This window comes from Monocercomonoides exilis (assembly GCF_001643675.1).
Source record: "Monocercomonoides exilis strain PA203 chromosome Unknown scaffold34-1095894, whole genome shotgun sequence".
Taxonomy (NCBI): Eukaryota; Preaxostyla; order Oxymonadida; family Polymastigidae; genus Monocercomonoides; species Monocercomonoides exilis.
In genome coordinates this window covers 188,978-212,827 of record NW_027150579.1, presented here as the reverse complement: position 1 = coordinate 212,827, position 23,850 = coordinate 188,978, and the positions used below count along the sequence as shown (strand labels likewise).

The 23,850-nt window shown below is 34.8% G+C and overlaps 7 protein-coding genes across 7 annotated transcripts; 3 read left to right on the top strand and 4 right to left on the bottom strand.

Annotated features, from left to right (window-relative positions):
- Positions 1-124: 124 nt before the first annotated feature.
- On the bottom strand, positions 125-1,481 carry MONOS_7771 (putative sphingoid base N-palmitoyltransferase). Its single transcript, XM_067878122.1, has 3 exons — positions 1,281-1,481; positions 880-1,171; positions 125-827 (listed from the first exon to the last, which is right to left on the bottom strand). Exons 1-3 carry the CDS (start codon positions 1,465-1,467, stop codon positions 401-403), a joined length of 906 nt encoding a protein of 301 aa, XP_067724084.1. The 5' UTR covers positions 1,468-1,481; the 3' UTR covers positions 125-400.
- Positions 1,482-6,971: 5,490 nt separating this feature from the next.
- MONOS_7772 (putative inositol polyphosphate 5-phosphatase INPP5A) lies at positions 6,972-11,054 on the bottom strand (the record flags this gene model as incomplete). Its single annotated transcript, XM_067878123.1, has 4 exons — positions 6,972-9,789; positions 10,039-10,781; positions 10,841-10,930; positions 10,983-11,054. 4 exons carry the CDS (start codon positions 11,052-11,054, stop codon positions 6,972-6,974), a joined length of 3,723 nt encoding a protein of 1,240 aa, XP_067724083.1.
- A 69-nt stretch (positions 11,055-11,123) lies between these two features.
- MONOS_7773 (putative solute carrier family 35, member E3) lies at positions 11,124-13,787 on the top strand. The gene is made up of 5 exons (XM_067878124.1): positions 11,124-11,428; positions 11,485-11,640; positions 11,699-11,926; positions 12,016-12,098; positions 12,249-13,787. Exons 1-5 carry the CDS (start codon positions 11,138-11,140, stop codon positions 12,427-12,429), a joined length of 939 nt encoding a protein of 312 aa, XP_067724082.1. The 5' UTR covers positions 11,124-11,137; the 3' UTR covers positions 12,430-13,787.
- A 113-nt stretch (positions 13,788-13,900) lies between these two features.
- MONOS_7774 (putative protein phosphatase 1) lies at positions 13,901-16,872 on the bottom strand (the record flags this gene model as incomplete). Its single annotated transcript, XM_067878125.1, has 5 exons — positions 13,901-15,894; positions 16,110-16,180; positions 16,276-16,419; positions 16,482-16,646; positions 16,713-16,872. 5 exons carry the CDS (start codon positions 16,870-16,872, stop codon positions 14,338-14,340), a joined length of 2,097 nt encoding a protein of 698 aa, XP_067724081.1. The 3' UTR covers positions 13,901-14,337.
- Positions 16,873-17,093: 221 nt separating this feature from the next.
- MONOS_7775 (putative E3 ubiquitin-protein ligase RAD18) lies at positions 17,094-20,935 on the top strand (the record flags this gene model as incomplete). The annotated part of the gene is made up of 5 exons (XM_067878126.1): positions 17,094-17,223; positions 17,296-17,357; positions 17,426-17,493; positions 17,562-17,960; positions 18,085-20,935. The coding sequence occupies 5 exons, from the start codon at positions 17,094-17,096 to the stop codon at positions 20,495-20,497; spliced, it is 3,072 nt and encodes a 1,023-aa protein (XP_067724080.1). The 3' UTR covers positions 20,498-20,935.
- An 88-nt stretch (positions 20,936-21,023) lies between these two features.
- On the bottom strand, positions 21,024-21,636 carry MONOS_7776 (uncharacterized protein; the record flags this gene model as incomplete). The annotated part of the gene is made up of 4 exons (XM_067878127.1): positions 21,024-21,159; positions 21,220-21,403; positions 21,476-21,566; positions 21,619-21,636. The coding sequence occupies 4 exons, from the start codon at positions 21,634-21,636 to the stop codon at positions 21,024-21,026; spliced, it is 429 nt and encodes a 142-aa protein (XP_067724079.1).
- A 158-nt stretch (positions 21,637-21,794) lies between these two features.
- Positions 21,795-23,817, top strand: MONOS_7777 (Translation initiation factor 2 subunit 3; the record flags this gene model as incomplete). The annotated part of the gene is made up of 5 exons (XM_067878128.1): positions 21,795-21,933; positions 22,011-22,072; positions 22,143-22,673; positions 22,783-23,280; positions 23,438-23,817. 5 exons carry the CDS (start codon positions 21,795-21,797, stop codon positions 23,663-23,665), a joined length of 1,458 nt encoding a protein of 485 aa, XP_067724078.1. The 3' UTR covers positions 23,666-23,817.
- Between the last annotated feature and the right edge of the window lie 33 nt (positions 23,818-23,850).

The window sequence follows — 23,850 nt, the reverse complement described above, 5'->3', positions numbered from 1 at the left end:
TTATATTTGATGTTGATTAATTTCTTACAAATATATTAAATACTAATTATTTCTTTGAGCAACATTCACAAATTGAGAGTGCAACTTCCATTGAAAGAATATTTTCAAAATAAAAAATTAGTAATAGAATCGTAATGCTCGCAAATGTTGTGAAATTCCGTTTCCGGATAAAGCTCTCAACAAGGAAATTTTATAAAAATGAATTTTGTTTTCAAGAAAGAAGACTTCATAGGAATAAATCGCTAAAATATCGTAAACAACAAGGTTTTCTATCAATAATGAGATTTAACATTCAATGTAGGAGAAAATAAAACTGAGTGTACGAAAATAATGATTTGGGAAAATAATTATGACAAAAAACTGTAAAGTGTTTGCAAATCAATTAAGATTATTTTTTACTTTATTCTCCTTTAATTGAAGAACTTCTTTTTGATTTTTCCGAGTTTGTTTTAAGTTTCTTTGCTTCTTTTTCCTCAAATGGTACGTCTTCTTCATCTTCACTCCTGACATCTTTGTTAAGAGTGCCAGTCAGAGCTCTTTTAAGCATCAGAAGAATCATGTACCACCACACACAATCCATGATCCAAATTATGATTTCGAAAATTGTTAACGCAATGATCTGAGGCGTACGCTCAAAATATTGGATGCAGCAACGAATGGAGGTAGCGGGGAAAATAAAGCACCTTGGAATTCCCCAAGATGGAACAAGTACTAAATAAAAGAAGTAATACACATTATTTTGAAGATAACGGAAGTATTTCGCATATTCCATCCAGAAATCTGCAAAATCATGAATAAAGAGAGAATAAATCAGTCCTGGCTGGAATCTTAAATTATTTCAAATGTGGAATTAATTAAATAACTGTAAAATGATCAAACTCTGGAATTCTGGCAGAAAGATAAATCAAAGACAATGTGGCAAAATGATGTCCAAGCATCATATACCAATCAGAATGGTTTTGTCTTTTATCAAAGTTATAGTAGATCAAGCATGTTGTGTAATGTGCAGCTTCATTGAAAACAAAAAATATAAAAGAATGTGGCAATGGCCCTTTCATGTTAAGCAATTCCGGATGTTTCATAATTTTAAAAGGATTCATGTTTGCATTAATAAATACTTTCGCTCCACAAATGAACGTCATTAGATAATACGTTGCAAACCAAAATGAATCTAAAAAATGAAAAGCATTTCATATAAATCGACAATAACAATTCATATTACACATTGATAATATAACAAATAAAGATTTTGTAAATGCGCATCGATGAAATAGAAATACCAGCAGCTTTGTAAGGATGATGAGGCTTTGCGTTTGGCACGGTTTTTTTAACATAAGCAGCAATAATTTGCGTAGTTACATAACGCATCACAATATGCACTGCCAATATTACAAAATACCAAGGCCAGTACTTTCGAAGTTCATCATGTCCAAGAACTATATCAGCAATTTGATCAAGCCCAATCATGTCAAAAATCGAGTAAAGGGACTGATCACACTTTAGAATTGCTTAAAAATTCTTCCTTCGTATTTTTATAAAAAAACGAAATCAAATTTTTTGTAGTAAACGAATTCAAAAGAATAGACCTGTGCGACACGACAAGCGAATTTTTGTTGCTGTCGGTCACTAAAAAAAAAAAAAAAAAAAAAAAAAAAAAAAAAAAAAAAAAAAAAAAAACAGTTTTTTATGTCACAAAATCGCTTTTGTCGCATGAAACAATTCAATTAAATTTTATTTCAAATATTTCTTTTTTTATATCATTGATCGTTCAATCCATTATTACATAAACAGATTCATAAAACATTATTTTACAACTAATGAGTTGTGAATCATATTTATCTTTTAATAAGAAGTGCTAACACAAATGTTGTCATGAGCAATTTTTGATTCGGCTTTTCTTTAATTCATTAAATCCAAGCATGTTCAAATACAACATTTATGAAGAAATTATATCGTTTCCTGAATGAAATCAATGATGAAAATGCGTAAGATATATTCCAAATAAAAATTCAATGGTTTGGATTCATTATTGCTATTGAATTCATGGTTATTGCATTTCTTTCCTTGTTTTTTATTCGGAATTGAATCTTGAGCTTGAGCATTGCACTGAGGCTGAACAGAAGCAGAAGATCGAAGAAATGAATGAAATTGTTCATGGAATGAATAAGGAAGAATTCATATCCATTTTCAAGGCTGAATCGTATGATAAAATAAACAAAATGATTGAAGAAAAGGAAATGTGTTTGGAAAATGCGTTTGTATTGCTGAAGCACATGAAATATTGCAATTTCATTAAAAATATATGGATTTGTTGCTTGAGAAAGTCTTCGTTGAAAAAAAGAATAAAAGAGATGATCAGAATTGAAGGAAAGAAGGGAAAGAATGGGAAAAATGAAAAGCTTCCTGTTGATATCAGCGAATGCTGTGTTTTTCTGAATGTAAGAATTTCGTTGGAATCGATTTCCGTCAGTGTGCGCAGTCTGCTGAAAGTTGGATCGAAGAAAGAGGAAAACGAGGAGATTCAAAATGAAGTGGAAATAGCATTGCAGGTATTGAGCAACATTGGATGTCACGTTTGAGTACTTCTTTTTCATTTTTGATATTTCTTATTTTTCGATTTGATTTTTTTTATATGACTCTGATTGGGAAATCAAAAAAGAGCTGTATTTAAATGAGATAACACAAATCATCAGGAGTATCACAATCTGACATAACTTGCTTATCAGTTCGCTTGGCTGTTTTTTATCAAAAGATTATTCAATAACAGCAGCTTTGTGGGAGTGATTGTGAATGAGCTGCATTTTGTGCGTGAGGGAGAAAGAGAGTTGGAAGAGTCGGTGAAGTGTGCGGATTGGAAGAGAGAGAAGGAAGCGGAGAAAGAGGGAAAAGAGACAAAAGAAGAGCTTGCTTTGATGAGATGGCTTTAGGCATTGGAAGATTATTTTTGCTATTACTGATCATGGAATGAAGAATTTATTATATCTTTCAGCAGCGTTGAAAGAGTGCATGGAGTATCAAGAGTCAAATACAAAGAAATCAACTAGCAGTGCATTTATATAATTGAAGCAGCAAAAAGTGAAGGTGTGCAAGTTGAAGACCTGTTGAAAGGCAGAGCTGTTGATGCTGTTTTTGAGGGGATTCAGCAGCCAACGTTGGATGACGGAATGACATTTAATGGATTGAAGTTTTTTTTTGAAAATTTCAAGTGGATTGAAAGAAGAGGAGAAAGACAAAATGAAGGAAGAGAAAAGAAAGGAAACAAAAATGAAGTATTTTGAAAAGATGGCAGAAGAAGGATGCGAAGATATCGTAGCTAGCATCCCAGAATTGATTCGATTTTTTAACGAAGAAAATAATATTGATGATTTGTTATTGAAAATTTCTTATCATTTTGTGAATGTTTGACCAGATCTATTTCATTTTATTTTTTGACTCAAAAATGTCTTCTTTCTTGTTCATTTCACAAAATTGAAAACATGCGCTTGATGGTTTGAGAATGTTTTTTTATTAATAATAATTTCTTTAAAGAATGAAGTGAAACCCAATCACAGTAATATATAGAGAAAATTGCATTGAAGATTATTCCACGCAATTCTTTTCTTCTTCAGTAAACATCTACAAGAAATTTGTTGCTTCCACGTTTCGGGGGAAAAAATAATGAATTCCATCCTTCATTTTTCTTTCATAACTTCCAGCTGCCTTTCGTCTTCTCCTTTTAAAAAATTTCATTCTTTTATACTGGTTTTTCTCAATTCTTTTCAATTGGAATTATTTCTTTAAATCTTTCCATTTATTTTCATAGAATCTGTTTATTTTCACATTGCATAAGAATGGAGAGTGCAAAGAAAGAAAAATTATATCGAGGATGATAAGCTATGTGAATAAATTATCTAGCAAACATGAATCGTGTTGCATTCGTGAAGAATTCTGAGAAGTTGAATGAATGTTCTGTTTAAATATCAATTTTCCAGCAATCAAAAAAAAATATAATAAAATCAGAATTCTCCTAGCAAGTATTGATTGATCATTATTTCATTAATTTCTTAGAATGACACACATTTTTATGATTAAAATTCAGCACTTTCTGTTCAACTAATAGAATAAACTCTGCCCACTTATTGCATATGAGTGAATTTGTTCGATTTCTTTGTCCAAGGGCTGCACACACTTTTATCTTCATCACTTGTTCAAATGCTCCATTAAGTCATTGATAATGCTTTTTTCTTCCATTTAAAAAATAAGAATTTCATCCTTTATTTCGAAAAAGATCCGGAACGAACATTCAAAAACTTTGAAAGACATGTTTTCATAATAAAATAAGATATGCATTTTCAAGGATAAAATCACATCACATGAAGAAAATTGAAAAATGAGTCAAACAAAAAAAAATTAATGAAATAATGAAATTGACAAATATATCCATCTTCAAACAATCGTTTAAAGAAAATGTCTTCCCACATGCATTCTTCAGATATTTTTTTGAATATGTATATGCTTTTTGCTTTTAAAAAGAAGGACAACAAGATATCAAATGAAAAGTTATGGTTGTAATTGATGGAAAAATGAAATCTCAAACATTTCATATGCTCGACTAGTAATTTTGTTATTCTGTTTCCTTTTCGAACTTGTTTATTTCATTGACAAAACGTAATGTCAGTGACAGAAGTGACAACCAGTGGCATATTTAATTCCTTGTTTCACTGATCATGTCAGCGAAAAATATATTTTGGAAAATTTGATTAATTGAATTTTCTAAAATATTGAAAAAAATATTCAATATTTCTTTATCAAATATTTTTGATCATTTTCGACAAAGATAAAAATTCTATTGATTTCTTTTCTTCTCTTTCAGTTTTCTTTCTTTATTTCATTTTGTTGAACCAAATATTTCCTGCCATGTTCCAACAAAATTTGAAATTTTTGTTGGAACATGAAACATTCTGTCAATTATTTGAAAAAAAAATTATTAAAACATTTTATTTTTATATTCGAAAAAATACTCCCAAAAATGAAAATAATAAAAAAAACAATGGTTGTGATCAGTAATAATTGACCTGTCGGTCACCTGTGTCAGTTACTGACAAATTTAGCCACTTGTCGCACAGGTCTACAAAAGAAGATATAGTGGGGAATCTTTTTTTCATTTTCTGTGTTTTCAAATATCTTTCAATTCGTTTCAAAAATTTCAGCGAGTGAAAAACCACCAATGGGAAGAAACTTTCACACTTGACATTTTCTTTCGAAATAATCTATTAATTTCAAATATGTGGAAATTTTATTCGAAAGATAATGAAAAGCGAACGGTTTTTTCCTCTCGCTATAAGATTTTTTGAGTATTTTTGGATGGAAAATTATTAAACTCTTATTTGTGGGAAAATTTGGACTTTCAAGCTTTTTATGCACAACACATGAAAGTTTTGTTTCACTTATAACATTTTGAAACTTTATCTAATTTTCAAAATAAATAAGATTTTCATGTCTGTTAACAAACATCATTGATATAATAACATTATGCTTTGTGAACATAAACATGTTTCGAAAAATGAACCAATTTTGTTGAAAATTTTTGTTCACAAAAAGTATATCTGAAGCGCATGATTATTCAATGAAAATGCCTGAAGAAAAATATTTTCCCCCAATTGAAAAAAGTGTATTTATGAAGAATCTTTAATATGGAAAAATCGATCTAAAACAAATTAATTAATTTATTTATTATTAGTATTCTCAATGTCAAGTGACATCGTGTATAATCACAATCAGACGCAGTCACAAAATGTTGTGCAAAAACCGATGTGATAACATTTGATTCTGATTGTCCACTCATTCCAGGATTCGCACATTTTCAAATGAATCCATCAGATAGTGGTTTTTTGCCTTGTGATAAAGCAGATTTTGACTATGCTTATCAAAGTGGTTTTTCATTTGTCAGAAATCGAAATAATTGTTTTCACAGTGTAATAACCAAACAAAACTGAATTTTTTTCATTTGGCGAAAAATATTTCACTTCAGGCATTTTCATAGAAAAATTTTGCACTTCTTTTTAACTTTTTGAATTTAAAAGACACAATAAAAATGGGTCGTTTTTTTGAAATTCGTGAAATGACGCAATGATTTATGTTTCAATTTCAATGATGCCTGTTTTCGTACATGAAAAACAAATTTATTTTGAAATCTGAGAAAGTGAAATAAAGTTATATGTGAAGCAATTTTTCAATGCCTTGTGCAAAAAAAGGTTGAATGTTCATATTTTCCCCCCATTTGTTTTTGTTATTTTCTCCTTTTTGAATAACAAAAAAGTGATAATAATTCAATTGTGAATAAAAAATAAAACTGTTTTTGAACTATTTGATTCTTTGCTATTGTTCAACAACAATTTGTATTTGATATTTATTTGCTTCAAGAAAATAAAAACAACAATAATAAAGAAAAGAAATAAAAAAGAAATTTTTATATTAATGTTTTGAATGGCAAAACTCATATTTTTTATCCACTTTTTTCGACTTTGAATAAAAGTCTTTCGAGTCTGTATAATTTTCGGCTTATTAATTTGGAGCGAAATTGTTTCTTTTGTGAAAAAAACTTTGTTTTGTTCCAAACTTTTTCTCCATCATATCATAAAAAGTCAAACATTCCCATACTTAATTATGAAGGATATAAAAGAAAATTGATAAAAACATCAAAAAAAAAATTGGTGGAACAAAATTCATAATGCTAAAAATTTCGTCCCATTTGTTTGAAAAAATTGTTATTTTGAATGCAAAAATTCTCATTTCGAATTATTTTTAGCGTAATACATCAAAATAAACAAATAAATAAAATAATTCCTCAATACTAACAAATTCATATAAATAAATAATAAATATTCGAAAAAAAAAATTAGTTGCATTTTCATACATAACACAAATAGATTAGGACGAATATAAATTCAAGATGAAAAAATTGAGATAAATCAATGATAACTATTTTCCAATCATAAAAACGAAAACTTATGAGCAGCAAAAACTGGCCGATGATCCGAAATATCCGCATCAAAGCAGGCATTGTAGTAAAGCACTGATGTTCTCCACTCTTTCAGCTGCTGCCTACCCCCATTTTTTGTCCTCACAATAAATTTCCTTCCTTCCCATGATTTTTCTTCCTCCTCTCTATTTTTGAACCCATTTTTATTTTTATTTTCTTTCTTATTTAAAAATTTCTGTTTTTTATCAGAATTTGTGGCAACATTATCCAGCTGTATTGCCATTTTGCCCCCGACCTTCCAAAGAATGCGATCAGTCCACGCAGGAATCCTGTCTGCTTTAATGTCATATCCACTCCACCCTTTGTCTTCCTCTCTTCCACTTTTCAATGACTTTTCTTTATTCGAAATATTCATTTGCTTTTGATTTTCTCTCCCTTCTTCTCCTTCTTCTCCTTCTCCTTCTTCTTCTCCTTTCTCCTCCTCCTCCTCCTCCTCTTTCTTCCTCCTCTTCTTTTCCCTCGGCACAAGCTTATACGTCGGCGGAAACAGCAGCGGCGCCTCTACAAAACCTTCTTTAAACACATTCCCTTTCCTTCGCTCAGCTGTCAATTGGTCGTTGCTCAAAAGCACATCGTATTCTCCCCTCTTCATCAGATGGATCACAAGAGGAAAGGAGCCATCGATTCGATAGTTCAAATCGCCCATCCAAATGACAAAGTGGAAGCGGTTCGTGAGGAGAAGTGAACAGGGGCAGTGGCAGGAGGAAAGGGAGGAAGAGGAGGAAGAAGAGGAAGAAGAGGAAGAAGAGGAAGAAGAGGAAGAAGAGGAAGAAGAGGAAGAAGAGGAAGAGGAAGATGAAGAATAATTCGAAGAAGAAGAAGAAGAAGATGATGATGATGAAGATGAAGAAAGTGGACTTTGAGAAGGAGAAAGAGAAGAAGCAGTTGAAGAAGAAGAAGAAGAAGAAGAAGCATCAACAGCAGCATTTGGATGAGCCATCATTGGAGAAAGAGTTCTGATTGGAGGAGGAGTAGCTGAATGGCAAAGAAGTTGCATTTCTTCTTCTCCTTCTTCTTCTCCTTCTTCTCCTTCTTCTTTTTCATTCCCTTTCTCTTCTTCTTCTTCTTCTTCTTTCTTCATCTTCTTCATTTCCTTCTTCATTTCCTCTTCCTCCTCCTCCTCCTTCTTCTTCATTTTTTGATTTTTCTCTTTGAAATCATCAGCAGAACACAAACCATCTGCCAATGGCTTCAACACAATCATTTTATTCTTGTTAGAAAGAGAAGAGAAACGAGGCGAATGAAAAGAATGGAATGGCTGATACGATTGATTTGTTTGATTTGTTTGATATGATTGATATGATTGGCGGGAGGAAAGAGAAGAAGAAGAGGAAGAAGAAGAAGGAGAAGAAGAAGAAAGAGAAGAGGAAGAGGAGGAAGAAGTTGTTGTTGTTGATGATGATAAAAGAAGATTTGTGTTAGAATTTGATTTTGATATGTTGTTTGAAGAAGAATTTGAAGAAGAAGAAGAAGAAGAAGAAGAAGAAGGAGATGAAGAACGAAGAGGAGGGAGAGGAAGAGGTTGAGAAAGAGGAACTGGAATTACATTAGAAGAAGAATTTAAAGAAGAAGAAGAAGAAGAATTCGAAGAAGCAGATGAAATGGAAGGCAGATGATGATGTGGATTGCTTGAAATGTTTAGTGAATTTTGAGGAAGAAGAAGAGGAGAAGAAGAAAGAGGAGCAGAAAGAGGAGAAAAACGAGGGCTGAAAAAGGAAGAGGTGAATGAAGAAGAAGAAGAAGGAGAGGAGGAGGAGGAGGAGGAGGAGGAAGAGAAAGAGGAAAAATTTGAAGAAAACGAGGAACGAGAAGAAAGAGATGAAGGGGTGGAAGAAGGAGAAGGAACCGAAAGAGGAAGAGGAAGAGGAAGAGGAAACTGTGACGAAGCAGAAGGGGAAGAAGAAGAAGGTGAAGAAGAAGAAGGTGAAAAAGAAGAAGAAGAAGAATTTCCGAAGAAAAGAGGAGAAGTGAGTAAAGGCACGTTTGCAATAGGAGGACTTATCAATTTTCTCGACTGTTTTGTTTGAGCTGTGCTTGGCCTGCTTCCTTTGATGGGGCGGAGTTGAGTGTTGAGAGAGATGGAGAGAGGAGAGAGAGAGGAAGAAGAAGAAGAAGAAGAAGAAGAGGAGGAGGAAGAGGAAGAAGAAGAGGAAGAAGGGGAAGAGGAAGAAGAAGAAGAAGAAGAAGAAGAAGAAGAAGAAGAAGAAGAAGAAGAAGAAGTTGATGATGATGAAATAGAAGGCAAACAAGATACGTGTGTGTTGTGGAATGAATGTGCTTTAGCAATTGTAGAGGCAGCGGTTGCTGGAGAAGAAGAAGAAGAAGAAGAAGAAGAACAGGAGGAGGAAGTGGAAGAAGATGTAAACTCTATTTGATTGTCACCAAGTGTGGAAGAGAGAAAAGAAGAAGAGGAAGAGGAAGAAGAAGGAGATTCAATCGAAATGCTTGAAATGTTGTGTGAGGTGTTTGAAAGAGGCAAAGCGCTTGTTGAATGTTGATGTGCAAGAGAGTAAGAAAGAGAAGGGAAAGGAGAAGGGAAAGGAGAGGAAGAAGAAGAGGATGAGGAGGAAGAAGGAGAAGAGGATGAGGAGGAAGATGATGATGAAATGGAAGAAGAAGAAGAAGAAGAAGAAGCAGAAGAAGAAGAATTAGGAACAACAAAGCTAAATGAAGTGTTTCCAAGCTGCTGCTGCTGCTGCAGTTGTTGTTGTTGTTGTTGAAACAGAAGAGAATGTGGCAGAAGAGTCTTTGTGTCTGAAAGCGTTCCACTCAAATCGACTGATTGATTCAAAAACGCAGTTTGATTATTGTTTGAAGATGGGAATGGAGATGGGAATGGAGAGGAAGTTGGAGAAGGAAAGGAAGAGGAGGAGGAGGAGGAGGAGGAGGAAGAAGTAGAAGATGGTGAAGAAGAAGATGAGCTAGTTGTTGCTTTCATTGTTGCTGCTTCTGCTGATGAAGGCGTTTCTTGCATTGGAGTCAAATTTATCATCCGGTTTGATGATGCGTCGCTTGACGAAGCAATTGAAGAAGAATAAGAAGAGGAGGAGGGAGGAAGAGCAGTAGGAGGAGGAGGAGGAGGAGGAGGAGGAGAAGAAGAAGAAGAAGAAGATGATGATGATGATGAAGACGACAACGAAGGAGAAGGATAAGGAGAAGGAGAATGCGAAGGAAACGCAGACTGCGATGGATTCGCAAGTGCCAACTGCAAAAGGCTGCTGATGTTATTAGTGTTATCATCACACAGAACTGGATCAGGGTCGTGGCGAAACAGCGCAATCATTCGAGGAGGCGGTGTCAAAGAACGCGGAAATATCCGCTGGGGCTTGTCAGAAGCACGCGTCGGCTCCGGCGGCCAGACAGAAGGCCGCTTTAAATGCAGAGGCTCCGAAGGCGAAGAAGTGATCTCGTGCTGGCAGGGGCTGAGCTGGAGGCTGTTTTGTATTCGGTGGTAGTTCTCGTTTCGCTTTGCGACTTTGTCTTGCTTTGCTTCAAAATGAGAGCAAAGGAAAAGAAACGAATATCCATGATAGCAAAATGCTACAGCAACTGCTCCCTTGTTACCTATAATGTTTTTGAAGCCTGTTGCAATGCTCCCACTTCTAATGCAAGTTATTTCAGGAAAAAGACGGGCTCTGATAAATACTCCAATATGTATTGCAACCAAAGTGCACATCCTAACAGGCACGTAGTGATGTTTTTCGAAATGTTTAAGGAGCAATGCTTCCCATTTTGCTTTTTTTTCAAAAAAAATAGAAGACTACATTCATTTAACCAAACAAGAAAAGTGATAAATAATCCCAAAAATGATAATTAAACCGATATGCTTCGTTCGCACTCCTCTGTTCCGATTGCATAAATATCGTAACGACCAAAAGGGATAAAGTCTAGCATTTCTTCAGTTGGTACCTGCTCAAAAAGTCGAAAATTTGAAATTTTGCGAAAAAGCAATTGCACATACTTTTCCGTACAAATTCCATGTCAAAGAAAATGAAGTTAATTGAGATTTAGTTTTAGGAATTGCAAAATTCATAAAACTAATAAAGGAAATAAATTATGTTTTTTTCAAAACTTGCATTATGGATAAAAAAGATCAAACCCATAGGATAGGTACAAATGAATTCAGAAAAAGAACATTATTCCAACGTTCAAATTGCAACTCCATTATTTTTAAATTGGTTCTGCTGTGTTTCCGTCGTGCTAGTAAACAAATTTGCATTTAAACAATGGCCATTTGGAACGACTTTGACAATGATTCACTTTTTTACAACATTTTCTGTGCTTTGCATGCTATGCCTTCTCAAAGTATTTCAATTCAAGTGGTTGTCAATAAGAAAAGTTTTACCACTTTCAATATCATTTTGCGCAAGCATTGTTTTGAACAACCTATCCATTCAATACAATTCTGTATGAATTCCTTCATTCAATAATTGTTTTATGATCATATTTCTTTTCTTCAATAGGTCGGATTTTATCAAACAATGAAAATAGCAGCAATGCCTTGCGTCTGCTTGATCGAATTTATTTTCTACAAAAAGAGATTCCCTGTGCCAATTCAAGCTTCTCTTCTCGTTATCATGGTTGGAATAGGCCTTTGCACCGTTCAAGATTTTTCAATGGTACGTTAAACCAAGATTAATAAAAATTTAAAAAATACAATTTTATTTTCATTTTTAGAATATTAAAGGATTTATTATTGGTGCTTCAGGTGCATTTGCTTCTGCATTGTATGTAATAATGTCTCGCTCAAAGCAAACAGAGCTCAACTGCAATGAATATCAGATTCTTCTTTTTGAAACTCCAATTTCTGCTTTGCTTTTGCTTTCATTTGTTGCATTTCAAGAAAATTACAGCTTTACTGATCCTTCCAGTATTTGGAATGTTACATATACTCCAACAATTGTCGTATGCATTATTATTAAATTATTTTTATTGCATACAAAAATATTTGTCCTCATTGAACCGAATTGTTTATTTTTCACAAATTTATGTAGGCTGCAATCCTTGTGACTGCAACACTTTCTGTTGGGGTGAACATCTCATTGTTTGTGGTTACTCGCAGGACTTCAGCATTGACGTTTGCTTCTTTGTTATAAAAAGCGAAAAATTTATTTATTTATTTATTTATCATTTTATTTGAATTTATAATTCAACGTTAACATTATTTCTATCTCTAATTTATGTTTCAAAAAAACAAAAACCCAACATTTTTTTTGTTTCATTACAGTTATAGTGTTGTGTCCAATCTCAAGACTGTGTCAATTCTTGTTCTGGGAACGCTCTTGTTCAAAGAAACCCTTTCTCTCAGAAAGATCATTGGAATGATTATTACAGTCAGCGGAGTGTTCATCTATTCGTATTTAAATATTTTGGAAAAGCAAAAAAATGCTCCAAAAACCGTCGTTTAAGCTTCTAAATGACAATTAAGAAAAGAAAAAGTCCGTTTTCAAAAAAAAAAATTAATTATCAATTGCTTTGCTTCTTTCTATCTTTCTCTTTCTCTCACTCTTTCTCTCTATTTTTCTGTTTTTTTCACTCTTTTTTGTTTGTTGAATTAGAATTAAGTTAAAGCGCAACAATCGTTTTAATGTTGAAATTTATGTGTTTTGGTATTGCGTTTTGACTTGCAATCTACATATTTATGGTTTTAACTATTTTTTTCGAATTAGTTAGCTCGTTCCTGTTTTCTTTCGAGTTAATTATTGTAAATTTAGCTACAGTTTCATAAGAATTCGTATTCACCCTTTATCCCCCCTCCTCACCGTTTCGACTCTTTTCCTTCATTTTTTCCTGCTGTTTTCATGAAAAGAACATCAAAATATGCTTTTTTTTTCATTCGAGAAAGGTGGGAAGAGAAGGAAAATGAAAGTTTCAATAATTCATTCTATTTATATCTTGATACACTTGAAGTTATCTTTAACGATTTTCCCCCCTCATTTTTATCTTTGCCTTTTTTTCACCCTCTTTGAAGTTCTTGTGTAATTTTCTTCTAGTGCGTTATTTGAAAGAGATTGACATGTGAATGCATATTGAAAGAATCAATATTTTGAAATAATAAAAATAATTATCATTATCATTACAAAGTTTCATTATTGTCAATTTAACAGATGTTACCTAACACCTTCAATTTTTTTTATGAACATAAAATTTCTCCAATTTTTTATTCAAAAATTTCAATATGAGTATTCTTTTGTCAATCTTCTTCTTTGTTTCTTTTTTGCATTACGATTCACCTATTCTTTTCACATTAGCCTGAATTCGTCTTTCTTGTTATTCTTTCTCAATTCTTCTTCTTCTTCTTCTTCCCCTTTTTAGAATTTATCCCTTTTCCTTTTCTGTCTAGAACATTGCCTTTTTTTCATAAGAAGTCACTCGCAAAGCGTGAGAAATGCAGAAGCTGTGGCAAGTTCCAAGACAGCTGGCTGTGGTTAGCTTGTGCGTTCGTCTAACCACATGAATATGTCTTGGCGCATAACTTCTGTATTTTTATTTATCAATTGTCATTTTTTCTTTTCCTTCTATATTTTTTTCAGGTTTTCTCCGCTTTCATATATTATTATTATTATTACTCCTTTTTTAATTTAATTTTTAATTCTCTTTTAAAATTTTCTCAGAGCAATCCATAATGATGCACATTTCTATCAGAATTTCCATAACGCTTGATTTTTTATTTTTATTTTTATTTTTTTGATGATGATGGAGTTACATGACCCAAACTCCACATGTCATTTCCACGTTAAGCTCTTCAACATTCCAATTGTTTATTTATTTTGTTTTTCGCAGTAAAAAGAATGAAAGAATGAGAAAGAGAGAGAAAGAGAGAGAAAGAGAGAGAAAGAGAGAGAAAGAGAGAGAAAGAGAGAGAAAGAGAATGAAAAATAAAATTAAGTCTTCAAATTGTTTGAGTGAATGATGTGATTAACCTAATTTCTATGAAATATTGCGAAATGAATGCGCAAGCAAAGAAGAGAACCCACAAACCTCTGTGAAAAAAAGCGATAAAAGTTGCTGAATGAGAATAATAATAATTATAATAATAATTTTGATAATAAAAGATAAGCTAAAATTTTACTTGGAATAGAAAAAAGAGCATCAAAAAATAGCAACTACCCCTTAATTCACCACATCTTGCTATTCTTAGTAAAAACCTAAGAATCTGAATGAAGACAAGTGAAGAGTAATAAAGCACAATCATGAAAAGAACAAACTCTCACAAACCAAGAAAGAGAGAGAGAAAAGAAGGAAAACGAGAAACAATAAATGAATGAACATAGAAAGGAAAGAGATACAGAAAATGAATGAAAAATTTAAAAACATCATCGTTTTGACGAAGAACGAGGAAGATAACTTCCTGTTGATAGATAAGGTGCAGAGCTTCTGATTGATGAGCCAGAAGAGGAAGATGAGGAAGAAGATAAAGAAGGACTTTTTGGACGTGCAAGTGAACCTGATAGAGAAGAAGAAGAAGAAGAGGAAGAAGAAGAAGAAGAAGAACCTAGACTTGGCTGTCGAGATGAATGTGTATAAGAAGTGGGAGAAATAGGGCGTCGTGAATTCAGCAAGGAAGAAGACTGAGAGGACGAGGAAAGCAAAGAGGAAGAGGAGGAGGAAGAAGAAGATGATGATGATAAAGTTGGACTGTGTGGACGAATATTGGAAGAAGAGCTGTTGGCTGTGTGAGATGAGCCAGGAGTGGATAGTGGCATTGATTGGAGTGTGCCTAATGCAGTGGAAGAGGAAGAAGAGGAAGAGGAAGAAGAGGAGGATGATGATGATTGAAGTCGGGAAGGAAGCGGAGAAAGAGGTCTTCCGAATTGGTCTCTTGTGTGTGCAGGGGTGGAGAGGGCAGAAGAAGTGGCTGAAGCAGTTGGTGAATTGAAAGGGAAGCAGGAAAGACTTGACGAAGACAATGAAGATGATGAAGATGAGGAAGAAGGAGATGTTGAACTGGAAGAAGAAGAAGAAGAAGATGATGATGATGAAGCTGAGGCTAACGCCTTCATTCTTCGAACTTTCGAAGCAGACGGTGAAGCCAAAGGTGATCGATATGGAAGAGAAGAGGAAGAGGAGGAGGAAGAAGAAGATAACAATGATGATGACGACGACGAAGAAGAAGGAGAAACAGAAGAAGAACCCATCTCTGACGATGCAATCCGCTGCTTCACTCTCGCAAACCTTTTTTGCTCTGCACACAGCTCTTCTTTCCCCATCGGCTGCTGCATCTCCTCGTCCTCTTCCTCCTCGTCTTCCCCATCCAACGCACACCCTTCCTCCATCTCCATCTCCATGTCATCCCCTCCTTCCTCCACATACTCTGCCACGCCGTAGTCACTCATGGGCAGCAGCATCATCATCGTGCTTGTGTCAAACACCGACGGGTCGCACGGAAGCTCGCTCACTCTTGTCGTGTAGCCAGCCGGGTATCGCCTCACACAGCTCCGCTGGAAGATCAGCAGCGGAGTGTCGCGCGGGCGGATCACGCTGAATGTGCACAGCAGCGTCTTCCCGACATTCAGAATCCCACCCGCGTTGTCGAACTCGTTGCAGTAGTTCGGGGCGGAGAAGATCGTCACCAGCCGCTGGTCCATAATCATCTCAAACCCGTCCGTCACCACCTGATGTGCCCTCACCACCAAGTCGAAGTCCAGCTTGTTCAGAAAGTCCACCACGGCGTCTTCCCCAAACACATACGAGATGCCCCGCTCGTTCTTGTCCCACGTCTGAATGGAGAGCGAAGGATCGGCCCACAGCAGGTCGCAGAGGAGCCCTCTATCTGGGATTTTCAAAGGGCGCGGAATCTGCTTGATTTCTTCGAGCGATTTGAATGAAGGGGAAAGGCCGCCGTGTGTGCAGAAGATCTTGTCGTTGATTGTCTGTTGCAATGGAAAGATACATTTGGACGCAAAAAGAAAAGGGGTAAGTTGAGTAATGAGGTTGTTTGAATTTGCAAATGAAAATACAAAATTAATGCGAAAATGACGGTAATTTTGAAATAGCAATGAAAAGAAGAAGAATGGAAGATAAAACGCAATATTAAATTTTATTAAAAGTAAAAATAAAAAATCCTAAAGAAACAATAACTACAAACAGCACAAATCGGGAAAAAGCTGAATAATTCATTGAACATTCTCCAAAGTCCTTCAGAATATCGAGTATAACCTATAAACAAAAATTATTAATAATTATGTTTTAATTAGCAAGTGTGAAAACGTTATGCTTTGTCAGAAAAAATACAAAAAATGAAAATAACAAACAATCGTCAAAGAATCCGTACAACCGATTGACTGTCGCACATTCATGATTCCCACGAAGCATAAAGATGCTCTTTGGATGCTTAATTTTATAACACAAAAGAAGTGTTATAGTTTCAATAGAAAACTCTCCTCTATCAACATAATCTATTTGATTGAGAAAGGATAATCGAAATAAATGGATAACAACTAACAGAATCAGCGCAAACCACCAAGAAATAGATATTTTTCATCTGGAGGAAATCCTCCAAGATCAAACAATCTCATCAAATCGTAATATTGTCCATGAATATCTCCACAAATCTTGATTGGTGCCTCTAACGTGAGAAGTGTTTCTTCTTCATGGAAAATCTCTCTGGCAGATAAAATGATTGCTATTGACGAAATAAGAAAAACAAAAATACTATTTAAAATTACACAAAAAGCAAAGTATATGTAACCTTTTATCAAAGGTTCTGGAAGATTGACAAATTTTGCGTGAGTTGGATGATTAACAGAAATAAGCTCAGATATTGTGTCATCCAAATTAAAAAACGAAGGTATATCGCTTAAATACTCCATCGTAACCCCTGCTTGTCGTGCATATGTTCTCATTGCCATTTTTTCCTGTTTCTTCTTGTTTATAGAAGAAACAAATTCGAATCTCTTTTTCTATTTTGGAATATGGGCTTCCATTCAATTCAAAATGAAGTGTTCAAAAGTTGCTGTTGTTCATTACAAAAAGCAATTCCGATTATTAAAAGACTATTCCAAATCTTCCATAACAAAATAATTTTGATTTCTGAGAATTGAATTTTTTTAAATAAATACGTATCAAAATTATGGATGACATTGATTCTTCGTCGGATTGGAAAATTGAAAGCATAAGAAAATTAGAGGATGCTTTGAGATGCCCAATTTGCGGAGAATTTATGAAACATTCAGTCCAACTTCAATCGTGCCCTCACTCATGTTTGCTTTCCTTTCTTAAACTTACTATTCTATTATCTCATTCGTAATATATTATTACAATATTTAATAAAGTTTGTGGTCTTTGTATAAGACGCTCCTTTGCAACAAGGCCATATTGTCCTGTTTGCAGAACAGTTTGTTCCTCCAAATTTATTTTCAACAAACATGGTGCTTAACATTTTTTTCTTCTTCTTTTTGTTAGCATATTACTGGAAATTTTTTATCTACACCTACTTTGGATACAGTTATCAACCTTTTTTATGAAGCTCGGTTTGTTTTCAACCTTTTCAAAAGCAATGATTGAATTAAAATTTTTTTAAAATATTGAATCATTTAAGCAATGATCTATTGAAGCAAGACGAGAGCTTTACGAATAAAGCTTCACCAAATGATTTGACAGATGAAATGAACAAAAAGCATCGACACAGAACAAAACAGACTTCTGATTCAGCAACATTAGACAAACAAGAAATTATAGCTCTTGATGGTACTGCTTGTGATCCTATGACTCGTTCAACGCCTCAGATAATTTCAGCGGCTTCAAATCAAAAAGATAAACAAGTCACTTCACTGAAACCTCTTCCAACAACAGTTTATGCTTTACTGACAACTGAAAAAATTAGGAGGTTGTGCAAAACGCATGGGTTGTCAACCAAAGGAACGAGGGAGCAGCTAATCGAAAGACACAAAGAACTGGTGCTTGTATACAATTCGCAGCTGTCAGATCCTCATCCAATGTATGTTTTCTGTTGTTATTTTGGAGAAAGTTAATCATCACACAAATGCTGCACTATTTATTTGTTTATTTTTAATTTGAATTTTTATTTAATCACATACACGTTTTTTTAAAATGCCGTTTAGGACAGCATTCGAAATCGCCCAGCAGCTTTCCTCAAATCTTCAGCCAGCATCTTCTCCTCAGATACAGCCATCTCTGGCACATTCGTTTTCTCATTCACAAACACACACTCACTCACATTCACATTCACATTCACATCAATCTTCATTCACAAACCTCTCACCCGCATCACAGTCGTCACCCATCGTTTCACTTGCCCACTACTTCACTCGCTCTTCCTCTATCTCCAACTCCTGCTCTCCCTTTGAAGAAGCTCCGTCGCCTGCTTCGCTGTCTCCGGAGGTTTCTCCTCCTTCAAATTATTCTCCACTACCCAAACGCACATCATCATCAACTTCTTCTTCCACCTCTTCTTTCTCCTCTTCCTCTTCCTCTTCTTCCACTTCACCTGTCCCTTTCAGTTCCACACAGCCAAGCAAAACCATCAAAGTTGCTTCTCCTTCGCTCCCGTCTCCTTCTTCTTCATTCATGTCAGAAAATTCAGAACTTGGCTCATTTCACGCAGAGAACATTTCAGACAGCATAGAAAATGTGGCGGTGGCTGAGGAAATAAGCATTGGCGAGACGAAAGAGCAAAAAGAGTTAACAACATCTCCTTCTTGTTTGGATGATATGCACAAGCAGAATGAAGAAGAAGATGACTGTTCAGATAGCAATTTGATGAGAAATGAAGAATTTGAAGAAGAAAAAGAAAATATTTTATTTGGAGAACAAAAGAGAAAGAAGCCGTTGAATAATCATGATAATGAAGATAATGCAGAAAATGCGATTTCAAATTCTTCACCATTCAAAGAAGACAAAGCAGAAAACAATGAAAAAAAGGGGAGGAAAAGACGAAGTTCAAAGAAGAAGAGGAAAAGTTCAGGAAAAAGGAAAGAAGAAGAAGAATATGATGATGATAATGAAGTTAATTATGAAGATGATGAAATAGATTACGCATATGAAGATTCGCTTGAAGAATGCGAAGAGGAAGATGAAGCGAAAATCGAATTGGATGAAGAATATTTGCCTGAACACACGACAAAACGACAGTCTATTATTGAAACAAGATCACAGCGGAAGAAGAAGAAGAAAGGGAAGAAAGGGAAGAAGCTAAGCAATATTAGTAATTCAAGCAATGCAAAGAAAGGGAAGAAGGTTGAGAGACCGAAAAAGAGGGTGCTGAGGGGACATCATGCAGAGGAAGAGGAAGAGGAAGAAGCAGAAGCAGAAGCAGAAGCAGAAGGAGAAGGAGAAGGAGAAGGAGAAGCATCTGGCTTTGAGTTGGAGGAAGAAAGCCGGAATGAAGCGAATGAGATGAGAGATGCAAATGGAGTGAATGAAGAAGCAGCCGAAGATCAGCTTGAGCTGTTGGATGCGGTGGAGGAGGAGAAAAGAAGAGGAAAGGGGAAAAATGGAAGGGGAAAGAATGAAAGAAAAGAAGAAGAAGACGAAGAAGAAGGATATGTTGATGATATTAAAGACAACTATATGGATGAAACAAAACATAGAAAGAAAAGACGAAGTAGAAGAAAAGGAAGCGAAAGAAGCGAAAGAAGCAAAGGTGAAGAAGAATCTAAAGAGGAAGAAAAAGCCAAAGAAGAAAGAAAAAGCACAGGAGAAGTTGACTGGCTGCCTGAAGACGGCTTCAATCCGCTGCTTCCTCTTTCTTCGTTCCAAAATCTGATTGCCGATCTGAAAAGAAGAAAAAGACTTGAAAAGCAGAAGAAAAGTGAAATTAAGCAGAAAACTGAATCTGAACAAGAAATAGTCAATCAGCAAAAGGAAGAAGAAGAAAAATCAGAGGAAACGGATAAAGTTGAAAAAGTAGAAAAAGACGAAAACGAAGAAATAAAACAAGAAAAACAAGAAGAAAAAGAAAAAGACGAAAAACAAGAAAACCTCAGAGCAATTGATGATTCATCTCCAACTTCTATCAAAGAAACACAACAAAAAAGCGAGCTTCCCGCAGAAATCGAACAAAGCTCTGAAAATGCTTCTCTTCAAATAGCAGACTCGATGACTGTGCCAACAACACCTCCTTTTTCTGGCGAATTGCGCTTGTCCAATCCATTTTCCCCAGCATCCCCTGCCCTTCTTCCTCCGCTTTCTTCTTCCTCTCCTCCGTCTTTTGCTTTCCCTGCCTCATCATCTCCAATCGCTTCTCCGCCTTCTTCCCCTTCTGACACCTCGACCCGCACAGCTTCTCCGCTTTCATTCACTCCACCTGTCTCACAGCCAGCTTCTCCTTCAGTCAGTTCTCTTTCTCCTTCAACCAGCTTCACTTCTCCTTCAGCCCATGCCACTTCTCCTCAATTGGCAATAGCCAGGAAATATCCTCGGACACAGACACGCACTTCCCTCGCAAATGCATATTTGTCCCTAAGAAAGCGTATCTTGCAATCTCCACCAAGAAAAGGGGAGAAAGTTGGTTGATTTGCATTTCAAGTAGAAGAAAAGAAAAGAAAAGAAAAGAAAATAGTTTTCTTTTGTTTGTTTGTTAGTTTGTTAGTGTGTGAGTGTTTATGTACTCTTCGGTTTTTATACTTCAACTGCTGCCATGTTTCAAAAAAATTGAAAAAATTATTTGTGAAATGTGGCTGTGTATTTTTACTCTTCTTATGATAGAAAAATTTTGGAATATTAGATGTATTTAATTAGTTTCTTTCGTTTGAAAATTGAGCATCATTTAATGTACTGATTATTTGGTCTTACAAAAGTCTTTTGTTCATTTGCTTTAATATATTATCATAATAGTTTGAAATCACTTTCAATCCAAAAACATTAATAGACGAATAATGTTTTTTTCTTCGTCGTGCCATCTCATTTTTTTTTTAAAATTAAAATAAGTTGCATTTTCGAACATAAAAAAAATGAAATGATTTGTGAGGTGATTTCGAAGAATCGAAGTGAATAAATCGTAGAAATTCAAACATTTATTTTAAATATAAAGTGTGCAACATCAAGTGAAATGAGGTTTTTTCGATTGCCTTTTTTGCGATTGCTCTAATTCGTCCCGTGCATTTTTCTCCATTGCACGATATAAATATGTTAAATCATCGGGAACCGAATGAGCCCATTCTCTTTGAATTTCTTTCCTAAAATATTGATAATTTAATAACATAAAATATCAAACTGCATAACAACTAAAATCAAACAGGTCTTTTGTCCTTTGAAACGAGCAATTTAAATCTTCATTTATCATCAATTCATCCTCCGAAAACAAATATCCACAATCAGATGCAGATGGAACCGGAGGCTCATTACTTTTCTTCAAGGTTTCGCGGGGCATCTCTTCTTCTTCAACTTCATCTCTTGAAAATGATTTTGTTTGATGAACATCTTCAAAGTATAAAAAAGAAATTTGAAACAAGAAAAATATATTAATAAATTTTAAAATCTCTAAGAGGGTACCAGATAAGAGTGTTTGCTTCCCCGCAAAGCTTTGCAAAAGAGAAGGTTTTTGCTCTGAACCTGAAAGCAAACTCAAAATCGCAGAAGGTTGCTATTATAATGATAATATAATTTTAAATCTCATCGTAAAAACGAATACATACGTTCTGTCCTTCTGACATTGTAAATTATCTGTATTTAAAAAGCTAAAATAAAGAAAAACAATCAATTGATCAATTGTCAATTATTTTATAAAGGTTTAAAATTCAATTGCTTATGGCTAACAGATCAATTGATTTTCGTGTCTTTTATATTATTTCTAAGTAAATAATTGATAATCATGACTTCTCTTTTGGACGTATCTCAAACTGGAGAACCAGAAGAATTTTTTGCAACTGACGAAGGACTTCCATGCCCAATTACAGAATTACATCCACTTCATCCTGATATCATATCTATGCAAGCTACTATCAATATTGGTTTGACTTCGAAATTTCATTTTATTTTATTTTTAATTTTCAAATCAATACGTATTTTTTTGCTTAATTTATCACAGGTACCATTGGTCATGTCGCTCATGGTAAAACAACACTTGTGAAAGCTATTTCTGGTGTTCATGTTTGCTGAATTTTATAATCATTAGGCCTTTTTTAATTTTATGAGTTATTATTTGCTTTGATCTTATCAGACAATTAAACATTCACATGAAAAAATGCGTAATATTACAATTAAACTTGGTTATGCAAATGCAAAGATTTTCAAATGTGATAATCCGTTTTGCCCTCCACCAGGATGCTATAGAAGCTTTGGAAGCGGAAAGCAAGAAGGATTTCCTTGCCAACGAGAAGGTTGCGGAGGCGTTATGCGTCTTATAAGGCACATATCATTTGTGGATTGTCCTGGCCATGATATTCTTATGGCAACTATGCTTAGCGGAGCAGCTGTTATGGACGCTGCGTTGATGCTTATTGCTGCAAATGAATCATGCCCACAGCCACAGACACAGGAGCATTTATCTGCTATTGAAAGAATGGATGTCAAAAACTTTCTTGTTGTCCAGAACAAGATTGATTTGCTGAAAAAAAGCGAAGTGATTGAACGTTCAGAGGAGATTAGAAAATTTGTCAAAGGAACTGCTGCTGAAAAACTTCCAATTATTCCTGCATCGGCACAGTTAGGCATTAACGTTGATCTGGTTGCACAGCACTTAGTAACTCATGTTTGTAATAACTATCTTTGTTGAAATTTGTATATTACAAAATCATTCTTTCACATTTTTGAAAAATCCATTCATTATTATTATTATTTTTTTTAATTTTAAAACTCAGATTCCAATCCCCGTTCGTGACTTCATTTCTCCACCACGTTTGATTGTTATTCGTTCATTCGATGTGAACAAGCCCGGCACAACCGTCGAGAACATCCAAGGTGGTGTTGTAGGAGGCTCCCTGCTGTGCGGTGTGCTGAAGATCGGGATGCAAATAGAGCTGCGTCCGGGTATTGTGGAGACTACCTCCCACCCTTCTCTGTCTTTATCCTCGTCTTCCTCGTCGTCAGCCACCGCCAGCGTCGGAAAGATGCGGTTCCTGCGCTCTGTCATTACGTCGCTGCACACAGAAAACAACGAGCTGAAGTTTGCTGTTCCTGGGGGGCTTATTGGTGTTGGGACAGAAATCGACCCGTCGCGCTCGAAAGCAGACCATCTGGTGGGGCAAGTGCTGGGCATACCTGGCTATCTTCCCTCGACATACACGCTGATAGAGATCAGGTACAGCCTGCTGTATTACGTGGTCGGTGTTACAACAGAAAAGGACTCGACTAGAAAAGTTTGTGGGACTGATTAATTTAAAAATTTTTTCAATTGTTATCTGTCTTTTTCTCTCTATTTCTTTTTTCTTTATATGTGAATGCAATCGTGATCCAATTATATTTTTATTTTTATTTTTATTTTATTTTTCTTTATTATTATTATTATTATTTTAGGTTGAAGAACTTTCAGTTGATGAAGTGATTCTGTGCAACATTGGGTCACATTCTGAATCAGCAACAGTGAAGAAAGTGAAAGAAGGCGTTTGCAGGCTTCAACTTAACAACCCTGTTTGCACTGAAGTCGGTGAGCGTATAACACTTTCTAGAAAGATCGACAAAAGATGGAGATTGATAGGAAATGGTGAGATTACTCGTGGAAAGAAAATCAGAGTTGTTGGTTAATATTCAAAAATTTAATGTTACAAAAAATACATTTGAATAAAGTGATAGATATTTCTTTGCAATTTTTTTTGTTTCTTTTTTTAACATATACATCAACATTTCACCTTTTGAATTTTAGTTTTTATATGGAATAAAAGCTTTAAATGATTTTATTGAAAGTTTGTAATTAAAATGACATATATATT